Genomic DNA, 21,103 nt, shown 5'->3' with positions numbered 1-21,103 from the left:
ACCTGGCTTGGTTGTCTGAAGGTGGGACAGTTTCTCACTGTTGGTCATTTGGAAAGTCCCTTTAACTGGGCTTCAGTGGGTTTCAGCTCCTTCAGGAGGCAAGACAGGCCCCTGTCCTCACCTCAGGCTTTTGTGGAAGTTCAAAAGGAAATGGAAGCTACTCTGAGCCTTGATCTACACCCTCTCGCAGCCCCTTTCTTCCCCATGTCCTGCGTGAAACCAGACAAGCGGGGTCCAGGGCTCCGATCAGACTCTTTTTATTGTCACTTTTACAAATGAGGTTCAGGTTGAGATAGAAAGGGAAGACCTGGCTCTCTAGCTTCTAAGCATCATTGCTGGGAGGGAAGAAACCACCCCCCTGCTCCTCTCTGCTCACCCCCATTTACCAGGGGGAGGGGCTCTCATGCAAGGCTCCCCGGCCCTGGGGACAAGCCCTTCCCTGTGGAACTCCTGATTGATATCCTCCTTGAGGGTCATCTTGGTTCCTAGAGAGAGAAAGAGGCTGGTTTGCAAGGCCCTAGGCTGGGACAAGCAGGCTGTGGGAGGGGTCGGGCCTCCTCTCTTCCTTAGTCCTTCCTGAACCCACTCTCCTCTGTGGAGGCCAGGCTCCTCTCAGTATGACCTTGTCTTCAGCTTTGTCACCTGTTCTCCAGGATCCTTCCCCCTTCAGTCACTGGGTCCCCTCCTTTTGACACTAGCTCAGAAAGCCTTTCTTTCTTTTCCTATTTTCAGTCACCCCTGGCTCACCTAGCCTAGCCTTCTACTCTCATCACTTGCACATCCCAGCCCTCACCTCTCCACGTTTCTGTCCTGGCCTTTGGCTCCGGCTCCGGCTCCGGCTCCGACTCCGGCCAGGGCCCCGGGAGCCTCGAGAGCTGTTCGAGCCTCTGGAAGAGTTACTGCCCGCTGTGGAACAGGTGCTGGTGGCCTGGCCCCGGGACAGGAAGCCCGGTCGGCTGTAGGGGAGCCAGGCTTCTTCTGCACACAAGAGAGAAGGGCAACCAGGCCCAGGCAGAGAACAGAATGTCCCTGTTTGCCCACTGGGCCACCTTGGCCTCAATCCTAGCTCTGAGAATTGCTGACGGCCGGCATGGTGCTCAGGCCATCCTGGGGGCTGAGGAGAAACAGCATGACCAGCACGTGGCCTTGACATAACGTGTGCTCAGAAACCCATCAGGAACTCCCAGACAGAAGGAGCCTTGGGGAAGGACAGACAGAACACCCAGCCCCACTCTTCCCTCATCTGGGCTGCAGTCCTGGGAAGTTACACAACTGGCGAACTTCAGGGGATTTTTTTCAGAGAGAGCTACAGAGACAAGTGTAGGTTTGGACCAAATGCATGAACCCAAAGGACGGTGAGGGGTGAGATGGGTTGAAAATTTCAGAGGCCTTCCATGGCAGGGTCTATACTACACAATTAGCCTCCAGTGCCCCCTTCTGGTGTAGCAGTGACCCTCTGGCCTGCCCTGGCCCTCCTTACCATCCAGGTGGGGACCCCGCTGGGCCCCCGGAGGCCCAGCCTGCACCATTCTCCTCTCCCCACTGCGCTCCCGCTCCCGTTCCAAGGAGGACATGCTGCCTGCTGCTCTCAGCCCTAGGGCCCAGCTTGTCTCTTCCTCTGGTGGCGGCAAGGGTGGTGGGGGCAAGTCTGGGGAGAGACTGGCTTTCAGCAGACTCTCCCACCTCGCCTGACACCGATCTTTCTCCCACTCCTACTCCCTGGCACCAGGAGGCTGTGACTGAACGGCCCAAGATTTAGGTTCACCTGCTCCCTCCTCCAGCCCCCGGAGCTCACCCTTGGTTTCCTGCCTAGGCCCCCTACTGTCACCATCTCTCATGGCCCATGGCACCCTCACCGCCAGGACTGTGCTCCCGACGGTAGGGAACAGCCTTGGGTTTCCGGATTCGGGCGCGGGGCCCTTGAAGTGGAGGAGTCATCTCCCCAGGCACCTGCCGGGCTCTCCCTGTAGCATTAGCAGACGGGGAGAAGAGCAGGTACGAGAGACGATCAGGAAAGGGCTTGAGAGTGAAGAGGAAACAAGCTGGGGGGTGGGGGTTGTGGGAAGGCAGAGGCAGACGGATCATCTGCAGACTCACCTGGGGCACTGCTGGCTGTACTGGGGACAGGGCTGGGGCTGAGGTGATGGGAGACTGTGGTGCCAGCACCCAGGCCAATAGGCCTCCCTTCGTGGCTACTCAGAGTGGGCTGGGATACACTGAGAGGAGAACTTGGCCCAAGGGGCACCCTCCTGCAATGACATGAGGCTTCAGCATTTGTTCACTCAAGAAACTCTAAGTGCCTACTATGTGCCAGGCACTGTGCTAGATACTCCAATGAATAAGGCACAGGCTGTCCCCCACAGGGCTCGGAAGCTAGGGAAGTATGAAGGGAGCCATGTTTTTGAAATGCCCCAAGAAGCTTGCCGAGCCACTCCAATGGAGAAACAGTCTGAAGGGAGTGAGAGACCTTGTCAGCCGTCAAGTTCCTTCCCGAATCACACTTCCATTCTGACGTGGTCATGAGACCTCTGTATCCCAGACCCATCCATCCATCCATCCATCCAATCATCCACAGAATAGATATGTACCCAGGGCCTATAGTGTGCAAGGCACTATATACCTGGGCATCTGGTGGAGATGGGGAATGTCAGTGGGAGGCTGGGGAGGGTCAGGAGGTGAGGGGGTAAGAGTGGCTGTGGACTGCTGTCCATAGGAAGATGTGGGAGAGGGGGCTTCCCCTTGGGATGGAGGGACCAAGCACACTCCACTGGAGCTGGGCTCTGCCGCATGGCTCCGCTCAGGCATTGGTGGGCACCACTCTTCTGGCTCTGAGCTGGGGGCAAAGAGGGAGGAGAGTAGTGATGACTGAGTAGCTTCCATACCTTCTACTTCTGGTTGCCCTCTCCGCTCCTCTCCTAGTACCTCTGCCCTCCCCCTGCAGGGGGCCCTTGGCTGGTCCCATCTGTCTAGGGCATCTGCAACAGGGCACAGCCTTACCCGCCCTCCAGCTCTTCCTCAGGCCCCTCTAGGCAGCTCAGTTCAGAGGAAGGGGGAGGTGGTGGCAGGGCTTCTGGCCAGCTGAGAGAGGGCATCTGCACAGGTTTTCCCAGAAGCTTTACTTTGCCTCCCCTGGCTCCTGAGAAGGGTAGGATGGGGACACACCGAGATAAGAAGCAGATGAGAAATGTCAGAAGGTGCTGGGCTGGGTTCCAGAGGGGAAGGGTAGGGATATTCCCTGGGGATGCTCTGCTCAGAGCTAAAATGGGGGTGTTAGGGACTAAGTCATACCGCTGTCCCCCTGGATCCATTCAGGAGGAGCATACTGGCTCCAGGTGCTTGGATCCCCTGAGGGATTTGGGGGGAAACCCCCATGGAAGGTCTGCAGCTCTTCCCCAGGTGGCTCAATGGTGCTGTAGACAGGACCCTCGGTAGGGGGAGCAGTGCCCCGGGCTGTCTGAGCCAGGTACAGGGAGATCCCTGCTTCTGAGGAGGAGAAAGAGGGAGGCCAGGGGGGGAGGCAAGGGACAGGGTGCAGAGACAGAGAAATAGCGACAACAGGAGAATGGAGGGCAAAAGGAGATCCCACTGGATCAACTTCTTCCCCCACCCAAACCTTACCTCCCAAACCAGGGTAAAGGTTAGGCGTGAAAGAAGTTCCCCCAACTCATATCCTCCCCAAGGACTGACCAACCTCAGGAAGACTGGCAATCCTCGGCTCCCTTCAGTGTGCCCCAGGAGGTGGAGAGGAGAGAAGGGTGTTGGGGGCCAGGTGTGCCACTGAGGGAATTAGAACTCCTCACCATTGTAATATCTGTCGTCTGGGTCAGGATTGCTGGGGCAGCAGCTCCCCCTGGGCTCCTGGGCTGAGGGGCTTCGAGATGGGTGGGGCCACGAGTCTGCTAGCCAAGGGTAGGGGGCGGGGCCAAGGCCCATGGGTGGCCTGAGGGAAAGCACGTGAACGCTGGGGACCCAGAGCCTGAACAGGCTAGCGAATTTAAGAGTCATCAGGAATTTAAGAGTCATCAGTAATGGTGAATTTGAGGGTGGCAGGTGGGAGACAGTCAGTGGCAGGGAGGCCTGAGGAGGAAGGAGAATGGTGGCTTGATGAAGGGGGATTGTCCTTGGAAGATGGATTACAAGGATTACCTGGAACTGGCTCCAGAGAGGCCCTCTGAGTGTGGGAAGGACACTGGGAAGATGAGGGGGAGACTGGGTGAGAGAAGGGCCCGTACTTGGGGTCTGAACCCCATTGGAGCAGAGATAGCTTACCTGCAGGTGTGTAGGCAAAGGAGGCTTCCGAAAAGGAATCCATGGGAGAAAGAAGAGGGTAAATGGAGAAAGGGTCAGAAATACCCACATTCTTGTCCCCTTCTTGGCCACGGTCCCAATTCCTTCACTCAGCCTGTACCCCTGCACCAATTTCATCAGAATTTCTAGAAGTGGGACTCAAGCATCAGTATTTTTCTAGGGGCGCCTGGATGGCTCAGTGGGTTAAAGCCTCTGCCTTCAGCTCAGGTCAAGATCCCAGGGTCCTGGGATTGAGCCCCACATCAGGCTCTCTGCTCAGCAGGGAGCCTGCTTCCTCCTCTCTCTCTGCCTGCTTGTGATCTGTCTGTCAAATAAATAAATAAATAAAAATCTTTAAAAAAAAAAAAAAGTATTTTTCTAAAAAGTTCCCCAAGTGATTCCCATGTGTAGCCAAGATTGGGAACCCCTGATCGAAGAGACCTCCGAATCTCTCCAGATACGCCCCTTACCAGGGAGTAGCGGAAATCAAGTCGGCTCTTTTCAGCGGGCCCCGCCTTTCCACCCAAATCCTGCCTTACATTTTAATACTCGGACCCTGGCCACGCCCCCTCCTGCTAGGCCCCGCCCCTCGGGAAAGAGCTCCCCGCCCCCTCCAGAATTGCCCCTTCTATACTGAGAGTGACTGCCAAGCCCGCTCTCCTCTCGAGTCATCTTAGGGGAATATTTTATCCCTCTCCCAGACTCAGGTCCTACCCCTTCTAGGTCCTGCCACTTCCCCCCAGTCCCGCCCGCTCCCTGCACTACGGTGCCCTCTGCGCGTCCCTCTCGAGGGAGCCACCCCTCCCTCTGACCCCGCCCCCACTCCCGGAGCGGCTAGCTCCTCCCGTCCTGCTCTCGGGACAGCCCGCCTCCCTTCCGGAGGCCCTGCCCATTCCAGGCCCGCACTTTCCGTTCCCACCGCCCCAGTGAGCCCCTCCCCCTGCACCGCCCCCCAGGCGCCGCTCACCAGTGTAGTGACTGAGCTCCTTGCGCTGCCTCCGGCGCCGGTAAAGGACGGCGCAGAGCCCGAGCAGCAGCGCCCCGCAGGCGGCGCCGCTGCCCGCGAGGAAGGCAGGCTCCCGCAGCACCCTCGCCAACCGCTCCGCCAGCCCCGGGCCCACCTCCAGCCCAGGCTCCGATTCCCGCGAGGAAGCTGTGGGGGTCAGAGAGGTGAGGGGAACCAGGAGCCTGGAAACCTGGCAGCGAGGAAGGGGGAGGCACCCCTGACCTCGTAGGCCCAGCTACGCCAGGACCCCCCAACTCCAGTTCCCCAGCCCTGCGCGCCCACCCCTTCTTCGGACTCACGCAGCTGCACCGACACCGGGACACTGGCCACGCCCACGCCAGCGCCGGTGACCGCCGCGACCTGGGTCCGGTAGAGAAGACCGGGCAGCAGTCCCCGGAGCACCACGGAACGTGCCCAGCCTGCCGCGGACCGGTTGAGGTGGAAGCGGCTCTCGTTGCCCAGGCACCAGATCTGGGGAGACCGAGACCCGGGTTTAGAGTCTGAAAAGGGATCCTGGCCTCACGTGGAAACTCGAAAGTCTGAATAGTAGAGGGGGCTAGCCAGGCATCATTCAGCCTGGAGGGAACACTTTGAAACCTCTCTCCTCTTCCCCAACCACATCTCCAGCCCCAAAGTCTAGGTTCCTTCCTCCCTAATCCTAGCCCCTAGCTTCTCCCCCTCCCTCCCCTCCCCAGTCCCTTCCAAAACCCTGTACCTGGTATTCCTTGATGACCCCATTTTGCTGGGAAGGGAGTGGAGGTTCCCAGGACACCGTGACACTGCTGTTGCCTTCACCCCCCAAGGCCACTGTTACTCCCTGAGGGGGACCACTGGGGGCTGTGCCCACCGTGGAGTATGATGAGAAAGACAGTCATTGCCAGCTACGCCTTCTGCCCCAACCTTCCCACTCCCAGGTATCACCTTGGGAACAGAAATATCAGGTATCCTTACTTCCCACAGCTCCCCTTGCTCTTCCCCTGCAAACTTCTATCCTTCCCCACTCCCCTTTTCCTATTGTCCATGCATCCACTCTGTGCTCCTCCTCCCTTACCTTCCTCAGGAATGCTCCTGGTCACTACAGGACTTTCAGTCCCCAGCCCCTCCTGCCCTTGTGCTTGCACCTTGATCTGAATTTGGGTCCCTGGCGGGAGTCCTCTCAGCACAGTACTTTGCTGGGTTGGGGACTGTAGGTCCAGTACAGTCCAGCTTCCCCCATCAGGACCTGCTACCCTCCAAGACACCCGGAAACCTTGCACCAGCTGGACTGGACCATCTATCTGTAGGAGACAGGACAAAGCACATCAGAAGGAGAAACAGGGATCACACAAGTCCTCTGGGCCCTGCCCCTCCTCCTCTCACCCTGTCTTCCCCAGCACTCACCTCCCACCCTTCCCGGACCCATTCTTAGAGGTCCCTATGGCCCCCATGATCATCCCTGCCCTTAACCTCATCCCTATGCCACACTCACAGTCCAGGACACCTGCAAGGTCCGGGGCCCAAGGACTATGGGCTCCTGCGTGCGCACAGCCACTTCAGCCAGCCCCCGCTGTCCTCTCCATGGGTCCTCCACAGGCCTGGATGGGTTGCTGTCTAGTGACCAGAGAGCCCACTCAGCAGGGGCCACCAGGGACAGGGAGTGAGACTGAAAGTGTCCTTGTATCCTACCTTGCACTGCACCCATAGACTGGACTATTTAGCACCCCAGAGCACACCCCAGGATCACGAGGGGGCTGGTCAGGGGAAGAGCTTCTGGAGGTGGGCCTGGGTGTCCAGCTACTATGAACCTACTTTCTGCACTTTAGAGACCTCAGTTCCTCATCTCCAGCATGAAGATGAACCTGCCAAGGTCCCTTCTAGTCCTAATAAGGTACAGTATCTGTGGGTAAAAGTCTCAGGAGTGAGGGTCTGCCAAGACGACTGAATTTCCCCCTCTCCCCTCTTCTCTTGTTCCCTCCACGAGAGGGAGGCATGACCTATTCTGGGCTGGGCTACCAGGAGAGGCCTGGCACAGCAGAGAAGAGCTGCCATTCTGTCATAGTTTGAAGGGAGGGGTGATCTGCAGTGTTTCATGTCATAACCCCAAGCCAGGGACTCTGACCTTACTCACCCTGGGTGCGCACAGGCTCAGAGACAGGGCTGGGCTCACTGAGGCCCCAGGCTCCCACAGCGCGCACCAGGAACAGATAGATGGTGTTGGGCTGCAGACCACCGACCGTGTGTGTCTCCAGTTGTACGCCATCGGCCACCGTCCGCCATGTGTTGCCAGCTGCTTGGCTGCAACCGGGATGGGGTCACAGTTGTCTGAGCCAGGAACCCCCAACCCGTCTACTCCCTCTCACCCATTCTCTATGGCCCCCTCCTATCTCCTCACCTTGGGAGAGGGAACTGGCAAAACTCTTTCCACCATAGCTAAGACCATAAGGACATAAGCCAAGCTTCCCCCCACCATAAGCCAAGCCAAGGACATAAGATTCCCTTCTGACTTTCCAGGTTTGCATGTAAAACTTTCTCCATACCTGAAGGCCTCTATCACATAAGAGGTGACTGTGGCCCCCGCCTGCGGGTTGGGCTCCCAGGTCAGGGTAATGCTGTTCTTGGTGATCTCAGTGACCACTGGCTGAGAGGGAGGCCCCGGAGGGATACTGGGTTCGGTAGGGGGCTCTGGCGATACCCCCCAATCTTCTGCAGTGAGGAAATAATCTTTAAGTAGAAGGATGGGAAAAGGATGCCCCTACCATGTAACCTGCCCCCTTCACAGAGAAGCTGGGGAGCTGTGACATTGGTGACAGTGGAGAAGGGAAAGGAGTGAACTAAACCCTACTCACATCAGCCTCCCAAGGGTACCACTTCCGTCCTCCTCCTCCCCACCACCATGGCCATGGTATTTGGAAGCTCAAGCAGTGCTGGGGCCTGGGGAGGTACTGACTACTTTCCAAGCAGGTATGGATGAAGGTGCAGGCAAAGCAAGGGGCCAGAGGCAAAACTCACCCCGCCTCCTGAGCCAGCTGCTCCACGTGGCCTCCCCGGTGAAACTCTTGGCCACACAGCTGTAGAAACCCATGTCCGTCTCCTGCAGGGGAGGGTAGAGAACTGGCAAACTGGAGATGGAGCACGGTAGGGTGAAGGGGGTTGAGGGGGGGTTGTTCAGAAGCCTGGGGAAGGCATGATCCACTTTCCATGATCTCAGAGAGCAGAGGACTAGAGATGGTGGGAGTCCCAGCAGATACTTACGAGAGGTGGGCACGTGGACTGTGTGGCCATGCTCAGTTACTCAGGTCCCGGGGGGTGGGGGGGACTCACCTGCACGCTGGCGATGTACAGGGTACCGTTGGCCATGAGGTTGAGCTGGAGGTCATCCCCCTGCAGCCACTGCCCATCCTTCTTCCACTGGACACTAGGTTGAGGGTTCCCAGTCACTCTGCATGGCAGCCACACAGAGGAGCCAAGTGCCAGCGTCTGATTGGCTGGTCCCTGGAGGATGATGGGAGGCAGCCCATCCAAGGAGGAGGCTGAGAGAGGAAGAACTTGGGCACCTCAGGAGAGGATCCCGGGTTCAGGCCACCAGCCCCTTGTCTTCCTTCTCTGTTCCTTCTCTCCTCCTCCCCCCAGAGATCGGAGGGGCTTGGATAACCATCTGGAGTCTCTGCCTGGGACCAGCCACAGATCAGTGGCTGCTGTAGTGGATTTCCAAACTTCAAGGTCATGTCTCAGGAATGCGCCCCTCCCCTTGCAGACATATTATATAGAATCCAAGAAAAACAGATTATCTTGAAGCCATTATTTCCTTCTAGGCCATGGGTCCAGGCCTATCTCCATGAGCACCTACCTCTTTTTACCTCCAATAGCGCCTTGGCCAGGATGCTGCCAGCCACACTAACAGCCTGACACACGTAGTAACCAGCATCCCCGCTCTGCACAGAGGTAATGTTGAGCTGGCCACTGGGAGACACTGAGAAGCGCCCCTTGGGTTGAAGTGGCTGACTGGGGAAAAGCAGAACCTGGGGACAGAGCAAGGAACCAGGGTAGGGAATGAGCACGCAGCCAGCAGAGAGAAAGATCCCTATTCCCATCAACCCCAGAATTCAGAGAATTCCTAAGGTTCTAGTTCCTACCCTGTCACCACCAGCCAGTTATATGATGTTGGGCCAACTAGTTAGATCTACTCACAAAAATGTGGTAATTTTATTAGATGATTTTAGGGTGCACTTCCCAGCTTTGTGACTTATTCTATGGGAAACTTTGAGCAAGCTCTTTAACCCTCCTGAGCCCAGATTTCCCCAAATTTGGCTCTTAGGGGATAGTTATAAGGATTAAATGAGTAATTGTGAAAATCTTTTAAAACATTATGTGATAAAGGTTTAATATTTTCCCCTTCTTTCTGGTTCTATGTTACGTAGATACATGGAAGGTTGGAGAAAGAGGTTTGGGTCACAGGTAAATGGCACCTTGCTTAACCCCTGATGGATTACCTACTCCCACCCTCTACTACCATCAGCATTTTTACTCATTTAAGAATCTAATTAAAATATAGCAATCCGGGGTGCTGGAGAAGATGTTGGAAAATTGTGGTGTGGATTTGGAATGAGGTAGTGGGAGAACTGGTTGTCCATTGGGGTGGGATTAGTCAGACTTATTTGATTATACCTACCCTGTTTCCCAGTAGCAAAATTCCCTCCCCCTAGCGTTCAGTACTCATGTTGTAACTTCAGTGAGTGTTCATTCCGCTTGTGTATTGAGGAATTTGTTTGCACAGGGGGCTGACCATGAGCTCCCCCCCACCCCGGGAAGTCCCTTGGAAGTAGATGATCGAGTCCTGCTATGCCCTGAGCAGCTTTGTTAGAGTAAATACTTTTCAGAGCAGTTTATTAAAGCCCAGGCCCCAGGTATGGGCTGGATTTGCTACATCTTCAGGACAGCCTTGCAATAGAAGGATTCTCCAGGGAATTACCATACAGGACTGCTTCCTCCCACCTAAACATATTAACATCATTTCTTTTTAAAGTGTTCAATATGCTCCAGGCCTTTTATATTCATTATCTTATTTAAGCCTCCTAAATGACCTGCAAGGGTTTCTGGGAGGACCAAAGGTAAAACAGGGCCTCCAGGAGAAGTCTGCAGAATGTAAAAGGAAGGGGGCTAAGACCCAGAAGAGAAGCTTGTGGGAAGCCCACAGATCTGGCCACCTACTTGACTTCCCTCCTTTTGCCAGAAGATGGCAGGTGGGGGGTTTCCTTTGGTCTCGCACTGGAAAGCCACGTTCTCACCAGGAGCTGCCATCTGGTCCTGGGGCTGGGTCACCAGCTGGGGTGGGACTGGGAAGGGGGAGGGGATAAAAGAACAGGGAGTCAGGCATTCAGAAGGGAGACTGAGGGGACAGGAGAGAGAGGGAAGCCCAAGCTTGGCTTAAATGGGAGCCGATACCCATCTCTTGTTCAAGCAGGCTCAGCTTTCTCCTCCTTTCTCTCCTCCAAGTCTCAAGTGGCCCACCCATCTCTCCCATTCGGCCTTTTCTCCCTCATTCTCCTCTTTACCCGGTCCTGCACATTCCCACATCTCATCCCTGCCTCGGGCAGTCCCAGGTGGGCCCTTACCGTGAACAGTGAGGGAGCCAGATGCTTCGGCGCGGCCCACGCTGTTCTCAGCCACACAGGTGTAGGTCCCCTCGTCGTCAGCACTCACACGCCCAATCCGAAGGCTGTGGTCACTCCGGATCTCATACCTGCTCCAATCCCCACCCCCAGGCTGGGTTGGCCAGAGCTACAGACCCCTTTTCTCTCCCCCAGGACAGACACCACAATTGGGATACATAAAGACAAGGTAGGCCTCAACAGGGACCCATCAAATGAGATCGGGACCAGATAGGGCAAGGGCCACAGTCTTCAGGAGACAGGTTTCTGTGTGTCGTCAAGTGAGATGATGTCTGCCTTCCCGTTTTCTAGGAGAGGGTATGCTCTTGAGCTGGTTGGGTCTCCTTACAGACAGGAGGAGAGGGATTCTCACCTGCCTGTGGGCAGTTCCCCATCCTCCTTGCGCCAGCGTAGACGGGGTGGGGGGTCCCCCTGCACCTCGCATGGGAAATCCACGGGGGCATCTGCCAGGACCACCTGATTCACTGGTCTACGCAGGAACGAGGGTCGCTCTATGGAGCGGGAGTGAGTGAATCGCCGGGGGGTCTGCACGGCTTCTTACTACCCAGGCTGCACACCCCTGTAACCCCCAAACTCCCTGTGCCTACCCAGTACCACAAGTTCAGCGGCCCCACTCTCCCGTTCTCCCGCCATGTTGGAGGCCACACACACATACAGCCCTGCGTCACTCTTGAGTGTATGTGACATCATCAGCTTCCCTCCACGGATCTGCAGAGTAATAATGGTAACTTTGGTCTTTGGTAGCCATCAAAGCAAATTTATTTATTTCATCTTCCCAATAAGCCCAGAAAGAAGACCAGAAAAATTGACCCACTTATCAGATAAGGAATCCTTAAGTGATCTGCCCAAGAGTGGGGGGGAGGGGCCCTCAGGTCTATGTTTGTTCCCACAGCCCAACCTACCTTCCTGGGGCCTCTTGCTCCCCACCTGTTTTATTCCAAGTCCATCCTATCCATCCTTAACTTATCCCTCACTTACTAGCTGACTCTCAGCCTCTGGTCTGCTAATGCCAGGACCTTAAATCTCCTTAAATCTTATCATACTCAAGACATTACTCCTTGGCCCTCCAAAACCCTTAGATTCACTCTTTCCTCCTTTGGGACATGCAGGGCGCCTTACCCTACGGCCTCGCCCACCAAGACGACCTCCTCACCGTGATCCTCCCCTCCTCCTCCTTGAGTCTTGCACTGTCCTTCTTCCAGGACACGGAAGGCTCTGGGTGGCCACGGGGGGGCACGCATTCCATTACCGCCGGCTCCCCAACTGCCACCTCCACGTTTCCAGGAGACTGCCGGAAATCATCACGGAGGACTGTAGAGAGAGAGAGAGACAGGGACAGAGACAAAGAGAGAATGGGAATGAATGACCAGGGGAAAAAATGAACAACTGGGTCAGGACACATGGGAAGTGTTTTGGGGAGGGTGTATCACCACAGACCCGAACTCTTCCCCAGGTGCAAAAATACTCTGGCCAGCGCGTGGACGTTAGACACCCAGGGTCACGGTCCCAAAAGAAGATGCTGAAGGAGCCGAGATTGGGGCTGGTTCCTGATCGGATTACCTGGGGCCTTCCCGCATCTGGTGGGAACCAACCAGAAGACAGTGCGACTCTCACCTGCCACTTCCAGCGAGGCATTTCTACTGGCCGCTGCCCCCAGGTAGTTGCGCGCCACACAAGTGTAGACACCCTCGTCGGGGCGCGCGCGGCGCCCGTGCACGATGCGCGGGAAGAAGAGGGCGCCGCTGGGCAGCAGCAGGCGGTGCGCGCGCGGATCCTCGCGCGCAGTGGCCACTCGCGCCCCATTCTTGTACCACTCGATGTTTGGCCGGGGCCGGCCCTCGGCGCGGCAGGGCAGCGTGGCCGGCTCGCCTCGGGAGACCAACAGATCTGGCGGCTGCTCCACGATGCGCGGCATCGCGTCCTCCGGCTCCACCCTTGACGCTGAGGGCAGGGGGATTGGCACAGCATTTCGCCCCGGGAAATTAGGGAGAGGTTCCAGAGCGAAAGACAACCTTGTCTGCCCCCCCATCCCCCTTCCCTCTGAAGGGGTCCTCTGGGCAGACGGATACCTCCACGTTCTTAGGCTGGAAAGGATATGCTTACAGATAGGCAGATCAGTAGAAGAATCAGGACACAAACTCCTAGGCTGGCTTTCTAGGCTGCCTAAAGACACAAGCCTTTTCTCTCAAGGTTAAGTGGAGAGTGACTGGGCCTTGTCGGGGCAAGTAGACCACTCCTCTAGTCCAGGGGTAGTCAGTCTCCCACACCGACTGGTTCGCAGATTGTTCTCACTCCCTGAAGCGGGGCACCAGAGCCAACACGTGGTCCTTGGCCTCCACATGGTGGTGGGCCAGCCTGGGGTCTCTCAGGAAAGGTGAGAAGAGAGTGATAGGACTAGAGTCTGGGACTAGGAAAGGTTCTTAACCTGGAGTCCGTGAATGGACATAGAGCGCTTCTTTGTCTTTTTTTGTTTATTTATTTATTTTATTAAGTAAACTCTATGTTCAACGTTGGACTTGAGCTCATGACTCAGAGATCAAGAGTCGCAGGCTCTGCGGACTGAGCCAGCCAGGTACCCCTCTTACTGACTCCCAGACGATCATGCTTGGAGAAAGCCGTAAAGTCCCAGGAACTGAATGAAAATGGTAGCAAAATGCGAATAACGCACCTTTTCTAAGAGGTGCGGAGTTTTCAACAGATTCTTCTACAGGTTGATGTAGCAGAGAAAGGCTAAGAATCACTAACTAGGAAGGGGACTCCGTTCCTTCTTTTGTTTCATCGAATCGGTTCACCTGCACGGTCTGCTCTTGGCTCTCACTTGGCCTGCAGACTCCTGCGGGCTTCATCTTCCGCAGTTGCTTTAGGATCCAGGATCCTCGAGCCCATTAGGCTCAGACACTCCCACTTCATCACAAGTGGATTTGTAACCCGCGGCGGCCAGTAGGCGCCGCTGCTGCCTCGCATAATTTGGCGTCCTCAAATAACCGGACTACCCCAACTCCTCTTCTCTACCTAACCCTACCCCCGCCCGCGCCCCTCCCACTCTGTTACAAAACCCCCGGGACCTTGAGCTCCAGGCGTCGGTGTGGGGTTGGGTTTCATTGTCCCACCCCTACTCTTAGAAGTTCCTTCGGAGACAAAGCTGGAAGGGGTTGCCCCATGCCGACGTTGTCCAGGGACAGTTAAACTGGCTAGGACAAGATCAGTTTCCCTCCCACTTAGGGAAGGGAGTAATTTTCTCGATTTCCTTCCTTCCAAATGGAAATCTCTGCTTCTCAGCTGTCTTCTTCTACAGCATCCCACCCCAGTCCCAATTTAGGCAGAGCCCCATGCTGAGCCACCGTAGAGCAGCTAAGAGCTCAGGGATTGTCCTGGAACCAAGTAGGGCTGAGATCTCAGATTTGACACTTCCTAGCTATACAGGCTTGGCAAATTATGGAGCTTCTCTGAGTCTGTTTATTTTGAATATGGGAGTGGTGATAGGGTTGTCATAATACCATAATGAATGTAAGCGCTTGGGGGAAGGCTCAATAAATATGGTAATTCCCTGATTATTTCGGGGCTCTTCCTCCCTAGCCCATCGTACCTAATCAGATTCTATCAGGCCCTAATATTTCTTTCTCCCCATCGCATAACCTTAGGGTGTAATGGAAATAGGTTTGTTATTGCTAAGCTTTATGCTGCTTTTGTGACCGCTGGAGTACTTTTCATCTTCTCTGAATTTGTTTCCTCGTGGCCATCAATAACTTACCTACAGACCTCCTTACATTTTCAAGTGTAAATGAAACACTGCATGGTGACAACACTATTAGATAGACCGCTGGGAGTGCAGAGGTGTATCTGTGCTGTCTGGGAGAAGGGCTCTGCCCCTAACCTCCTGGAAACCTGAAGGGGGGCCAGGTATTCGGAGAATTCCAGCTCACTTCCCACCTTCTTCGGCCCTGCTGCCTTGTATATACCACACCCTTCTGGTCGGCCCTTTCCCCGTAATTCCTGTAGACACAGCTGCAGGCACCCTTTCCCTGGAATTTCTTCCCTGTCATTCCCCGTCTCAGGAGATGCTCCCACAGCAGCTAATGAATAGCTAATGATCATGCTAATGAAGCTCTGGGGCTCCTCCCTCAGCACCTGGAGTACCACCCACACAAACACATGCACATTGCCCATGTCTCCTTTTTCATCTTCTTCGAGTTTCCAGGACCGTGCTGCCCCTAGATTGTAGTGGGTGGATGTCAAGGGATGGGGGGGAACCAGAGGGGAAATCCTGGGCAAAGGTGTCCGGGAAAGCTGGAATTTCCGACGCGGCCGGCAGGGGGCGCGATCGGGCGTCTTCCCCAGACTCCAAGCGGCCAACTCGGGCCACCTCCCCGCAGCGCTAGGGGAGCGCGCGCTGTCTCAGTCATTTATTAATCACCGTAATTAGCGGTAACGACCTCGCCGCCGGCACAGCCCGCCCGCCGCAGTCCTGCCGGGTGGGCCTGTTGTGAGTTCCACCTCTGAGCTGCAAACTTCTAAGTTTCCCTAAACCGCCCTCCGCTTTTGTCGCCCTCTGTAGCTAACACATCCAACGTTTCAGCTTCCTCACCCAAGTCCTAAGTGAGTTCTTGGAAAACTTTGGGGCCGCGAAGGAAAACCTGCTAGCTGGGTGGGTCACCGAGTGGCTCCGGCCCTCCGACGACAGCGTGCCCTCTTCTGCCCTCCCTACCCTGGGTGCCGGCCTCTCTTAGCTTGGTATTGCCCATCACCAGCCACGGTTCTCCTCACTTGGGGTGGCCGCGGGGGTCGGTTGCGCAGATGGAGAGCAATGACTTGACAGCCATCTCCTCCCAAGCCCTGGATCTTCCGCCGATACCCCCACTCAGGGGCTCCAAGCCCCAAATTCCCCCTTGGTCCTCACCCCCTCCCCCTGGAGGCGCTTGGGACGCTCCGCTTGGTTCCAGATCTTGAGGCAGGGGCGCTTTGGCCTCCCCCTCCTCGCCGCCTTCCCGCCTTACCCCATCCCTTGATCCGACGTCCCCACGGGGCAGGGTCTTACCATTGAAAGAAGGATCGCCGGGGGGCAGCAGGCTGTGGTTGAGCGCCGCCACCGAGGAGTTGAGGCCGAAGAGCAGGTCGCTGGAGTTGGAGACGTCCCCCGCCAGCGAGTCCGCGAACAAGTTCATCTGAAGCAGTGTTTTGAGCAGGTAGCGCAGCATGGCGCGACCCAACTGGGATCGGGGCGGGGGGCTCGGGGCCCAGCCCCTGGGTCTGAGACCCGCGGGCCGGGAGCCGTAAGCCCCTCCACAGCCTCTGCGCGCTGCCCCAGCCACGGTGCCGCTCTCCTGCCGGCGCGCCTGGGTACGGTGCGTGCCTCCGCGTGCCCTCCTCCTTCCCTCGTCCTTCTCTCCACCCCCCAGTGCCGCGGTCCCCCGGGAGCTGGGCGGGCGGAAAGCAGGTGCCACGCCGATCACGGCGTAATTAAGGGATTAATCCGCCTCCCTCCACCCTCCCATCCTCACCCCGATGGCCACTAGCAGGGCCAGAGACTCGAGTCGCGTAGCGCGCGAGTTGAGTCCCCGCCCCGCGCCCCGCGTCCCGGGTCGGGGTTTTGGACACCGCAGCAGTTTCCCTCCTTTCTCAAAGCAGCCAAGATGAGGGATGAGGCTCTGCCTGACTCTGCCCTTCTGACTGACTTTAAAACAGAATTCCCTTCTCTCTTTTACCCGCCCTTAGGCTAAGACCAAGAACGTTCCTCCACCTCTCAAAGCCCTGGTTTCAATTTCCTCCCAAGTCCCGGGGCTTAGCTGCGAAGTGCTGGAGGCTGGAGTGGTTTGGCGCGGGAGTCCGGAGCGGGTGCGGAATAACTGCACGGCGCGTCCACCCGTCACCCCGCTGTAGCCCGTTTTACAGCGGAGAGAACATGGGACAGGGTGCTGTGTCTTGACCCGGAGTCCTGCTCCACACGCTCTAATCTAGTAGTAGGCGCAGGAGACTCACCAAGGATAAAACTGGAGGGGGCAGGCTCAAGGGAACCCGGGCACTTAGCATCTATATGCATACCTCGGGCCATCTATTTGCATACTTTTGCAGTACTGTGCGCTGACGTGGTTTATTAAATTGTTTTACCTTCTTGAGGAGACTGAAGGCAGATAGTCCAGGACAAAGACAAAGAGAGCAGTATTTTCTGTAAAGGCAAGTGCAAGAGAAGAGAAGGGCCTGATGCAAAACTCGTGCAAAACCGTTCGAACCCGATAAAGGCTGTCCTTCCAATGCGGAGCAGTGGGGAGAAACCGTGATCCCCTCTTCTCCACCCAGCCTGCTTCTGAGTTTTCTGCAGTTCTTTTTACCTGAAAAATCTCCTCGTCCTCTACCACCCACTCACTCGCTCACTTTCCTAGGCTGGAGATAGCGTTGGGGTGTCAAGGAGAGCGAGAGACCTGGGCCTATCTATCTGGGGCAAAGCCATGTTGATGGCTGAGTGGTGGGGTTCTAGCCCAGTCTTCAGGCTCTGGATGATGAGACCACCTTCCTGGGATGGCTGCTTCTGACCCGGGAGGGGCTGGTGAACAAGCCTAGATCCAGAGAGGTGGATGCCACCGGGTCACAGAGCCCACAGTAAACACATTCCCAGGTTCAAAGTATCAGGCAGGCAGTGCTCAAGTGAAGACGACACTTTGTCAAAGAGGGGGAGGCTTGTCCCAGAACTCCACCCCCAATCCACATGCAGCAGCTCTGCGCTGGACTGAGTTCCCAAAGCCGGAAACAAAAGTGCTAGGGGGTTGGGGTGCTGAGACGGTCCTGCAGTAGGCAGCGCCCTGGGAGCTGTTCTTTCAGCACCTGGTCTGGTGCCCCACAAACGGCTTAAATCCGACCTGACCTTGAGGCTGAGATGAGTCGGTGTAGACAGGGGCTAGCAACACATTTTCTCTGATGCACCAGGGTACTAAAATATGGGATTTGACACTGTCCCTTGCTCCAGGGCCAGGCAGCCTTCAGGTAAGAGACTGTAAGAGATAGGTTTCCCTCACCAGAAAATCAATCAGTTCAGGAATGATGCGCCCAGAAGGGCTTTCCAATCCCATATTTGCCAAATGGAAGACATCCCCTCTGTGGACTTCAATTTCCTCTTCTGATAAGGAGATATTGTACTACCTTCTCTGCTCTGATGCTTCAGATTTCTGGTTCTGGGACCCTGTGTTTTGCCTCCTGCTGACTGGGGTCACCCAGCTTCCATCACACCAGAGGCTAAGCCTGGACAGAAATCCAGGGTCCTGGCACCTGGCCTTGCTGCAGGGCACGGAGAGCTGTGGCAGACAGGAAACTGCATCCCACCATGTGGCTCCTGCCCCATCCTAATCCCCTGATTTGCTCCCAATCGGCCTCTCAGCAAACACGGGGCCTGCCAGCGTCTAGGGGCTTGTCACCCTGTTAGCGGATTTGTTCCCAGAGACGGCGCAGTTAATTGGCCCTTTATGTGGGGATCAGCGAGTATTTGCTCAGGGTTCCCTGAGCGGAGGCTGCAATTCAGCGCACAGGCAAGGCTGCTTCCAAATCCCTCTCATCCTGGTTTGGAGGTCGGACAAATAGTGGGGCCACTCTCCTTCCCTGGACTCTCCTAGTCTGAATCTCTTGTTCCTCCTCTACACCTCCCCCCTTCTTGGCATGTTCTTTTTCCTATCCCTCCTTTCTTCTTGTTTCTCTCTGCTCTTTCCTTCTCGGTACTCCTCTGTATCTGTAGAATACTCTCCCTTTAAACCTACTCAGACCAAATGCCAAAAGAGGGTGTGTACTCAATTGGGGGTACACTGGGAAATAAATACCTCCCAAGTTCCCTTCCCCTGCCCTAGTGTTCTGAGAGCCCTGGGGCTAGGAGGCGGTGGGACAGAGAGAAGACAGAGGGGTCACACCTTCGAGTTCTTCTGCAGCCCTCTCTTTCCCTTCCTTTCTTAAGGTCAGATGGGCAGCCTAGAAGTTGGCCCTGCACCTTTTCAAGTCCAGCCTCTCTCTGGACTGTTTCCATAAGCCATTCTAGAAGCAGTCTGCTTCCTATTTGTCTCCTCATCAGCCGTGCCTCCCCTCCCACAGAATAAAAACTCTGGAGTCTCTCCGTTGCATAGACAGAGTAAGTAACTCCCTGCATCTACCTCCACTTCCTTACCTGTAGACGGCGGGTGCTCCTGTAACACATACAACATTCCGAGTGTGTGCACTGAAATCAGGAAGCCCTTGTCTGGGGGTCCATTCAATTGATTTATAAGTTTCCACCTTGGGCTGAAGGAAGAATCAGAGTTGAGTTCAGGGCCCCTCCCTTCTACTACCTCAGGAGACCACTTCTTTTCCAGAGTCTCATCAATAGTACCATCTGCACTTTAAAAAGGGTTAGGAAGGGTGGCTCAGTGGATTAAGGCCTCTGCCTTCGGCTAGGGTCATGATCCCAGGGTCCTGGGATCGAGCCCCGCGTCGGGCTCTCTGCTCGGCAGGGAGCCTGCTTCCCCCCCCCTCTCTCTGTCTGCCTCTCTGCCTACTTGTGATCTCTGTCTGTCAGATAAATAAATAAAATCTTAAAAAAATTAATAAATAAAAAGGGTAGGGAAGAGAAGAGAGGTTGGGAAGTTGGCAGAAAGTAGCAGCAGGCAGAGAGGATGCAGATAGTTTGTTCTGAGAGGGTTTGGCATCTAGGGGGAAGAAGTGTTTGTGTGTGTGTGTCTATGTGTTGAGGGAGAGAATAGTCACCCCAGGCCGACTTCCTTGGCCTAGTGCCAGCACAGAGCCCAGAGAATGTGGTGGGAAGTTTTCAGGGACTAAGCTGGGGGCTAATATGGGAGGTCTTGGTGGTCCCGAGCCTGAGTGCCAGCTGGTGGATGAAGTTGCTGGCATGTAATTGCCCAGGAGGGCAGTCTGAGGACAAACCCCCCCATCTCACACTGATTACTGCCACTGTCTGTCTTCCCAGTGTGCATGCATGCACACACATACCCCCCCACCCCACCCCGCCCCCACACACCGCCCAGCCCATTTACATCCCCCTGGAGCCTGCAGCCTCCCATTACTCTCTCTGCCTGGACCCCTTCCCAGGGCGCTGGTACACATTGAGCATATGTGTGTGTTTTGGGGGTCGGGGGGCAAGGAACTAACATCTGTCCCCCACCCCCACTAGGCTATGCCTGTGAATGGCCCAGCAGGGTTGCTGGCTTCAGAGTGGTGATGCCAGGGGGGGCAGTGACCCAGCCGGCAGGGGCCAGAGGGCCAAACGGAGGGGGGATCTGAGAGCAAAGAGCAGACACCCGGCTGGAAGGCGGACAGCAGGAGCCTGCCCCCAGCAGGAGCCAGGGTTTGTTGGCACAAGCCCTATAGCTGCTGAGATAATAAGCCAGGCCCCCTGCCCAAGAGTACCCCTTGCCCCACAGGGTTCCAGTGGAGGAACCTGCAGGGAGACACTTTGCAACACACTCCACCAAGTCTGGAAATCCGGAGGCAACTGGGCAGAAATATCCAGACCCCAGTACGGATGGGACAAGGGCTGGAAGAGAAAGAGCGTTCCTGGGTCCCTTTATGAATGGTACACAGCAAGCACTGCATAAAAATCAGTTTTGTGAATACAGCTGATGAACTAGACAGACCTCATGAGCGCCCCTGAGAGCCGACTAGCTTCTCTGCCTCCCCCCTCCCCTCCTTCTTATATTTGTTTCCTAGGGCTGCTGTTACAAAGCACCACAAACTAGCTGGCCTCACACAGCAGAAATATATTCCCTCCCAGATCTGGAAGCTAGAAGTCTGAAGCCAGTGTGTCATCAGCAGGGCCACGCACTGTCGGAAGGCTTAGGGGAAATCCTTCCTTGCTTCTTCCGGCCTCTGGTGGGTGCTGGCCCTCCTTGACATTGCTTGGTTTCTCATGCAACACTCTAATCCCTGCTTCTGTCCTCACGAGGCATTCTTCCCTGTGAGTGTGTGTGTGTGTGTGTGTGTGTGTGTCTTATAAGGACAGAGGTCACTGGGTTAGGACTCATACCAATACGGTGTGATCTCTTCTTAACTAATTCTCTCTCCAAAGATCCTATTTCCTTTTTTTAAAAAAATATTTTATTTATTCATTTGAGACACAGAGAGAGCACAAGCTGGGGGAGGGACAGTGGGAGAGGCAGGGAGAGAATCTCAAATCAGTTCTGCACCAAGCATGGAGCCT

The 21,103-nt window shown here is 55.8% G+C and overlaps 1 protein-coding gene across 2 annotated transcripts; it reads right to left on the bottom strand.

Annotated features, from left to right (window-relative positions):
* Positions 1 to 241: 241 nt before the first annotated feature.
* On the bottom strand, positions 242 to 16,258 carry ROBO3 (roundabout guidance receptor 3). Of its 2 annotated transcripts, XM_047693827.1 has the most exons (28): positions 15,977 to 16,258; positions 12,556 to 12,882; positions 12,095 to 12,252; positions 11,529 to 11,649; positions 11,294 to 11,432; positions 10,885 to 11,012; positions 10,481 to 10,605; positions 9,120 to 9,291; positions 8,594 to 8,802; positions 8,282 to 8,363; positions 7,810 to 7,975; positions 7,401 to 7,567; positions 6,762 to 6,883; positions 6,345 to 6,570; positions 6,009 to 6,130; positions 5,593 to 5,764; positions 5,255 to 5,440; positions 4,270 to 4,293; positions 4,147 to 4,189; positions 3,801 to 3,940; positions 3,289 to 3,483; positions 2,998 to 3,136; positions 2,621 to 2,833; positions 2,098 to 2,249; positions 1,857 to 1,964; positions 1,481 to 1,648; positions 794 to 978; positions 242 to 485 (listed from the first exon to the last, which is right to left on the bottom strand). In XM_047693827.1, the coding sequence occupies exons 1-28, from the start codon at positions 16,134 to 16,136 to the stop codon at positions 474 to 476; spliced, it is 4,161 nt and encodes a 1,386-aa protein (XP_047549783.1). In that variant the 5' UTR covers positions 16,137 to 16,258; the 3' UTR covers positions 242 to 473. The 2 variants fall into 2 exon arrangements, with proteins under 2 accessions (XP_047549783.1, XP_047549784.1); XM_047693828.1 differs by lacking the exons at positions 3,801 to 3,940; positions 6,762 to 6,883; positions 7,401 to 7,567; ... (9 more) ...; positions 12,556 to 12,882; positions 15,977 to 16,258 and having other exon boundaries at positions 6,345 to 6,426.
* Between the last annotated feature and the right edge of the window lie 4,845 nt (positions 16,259 to 21,103).

The sequence above is a fragment of the Lutra lutra genome, chromosome 10 (genome assembly GCF_902655055.1).
Source record: "Lutra lutra chromosome 10, mLutLut1.2, whole genome shotgun sequence".
NCBI lineage: Eukaryota > Metazoa > Chordata > Mammalia > Carnivora > Mustelidae > Lutra > Lutra lutra.
This window is presented reverse-complemented; position numbering and strand designations above follow the sequence as displayed.

Bases quoted from the DNA above. Each gene is read 5' to 3' on its own strand.
- ROBO3 (XM_047693827.1), bottom strand. From the start codon at position 16,136: ATGCTGCGCTACCTGCTCAAAACACTGCTTCAGATGAACTTGTTCGCG. The intron at 9,292-10,480 runs GTAGGTGGCCAG...CTCTGTCCCCAG, and splicing joins GGCAAAAGGAGGGAAGTCAA to GTTCTGCTTTTCCCCAGTCA. The intron at 5,765-6,008 runs GTACAGGGTTTT...CGGTCTCCCCAG, and splicing joins GGGTCATCAAGGAATACCAG to ATCTGGTGCCTGGGCAACGA.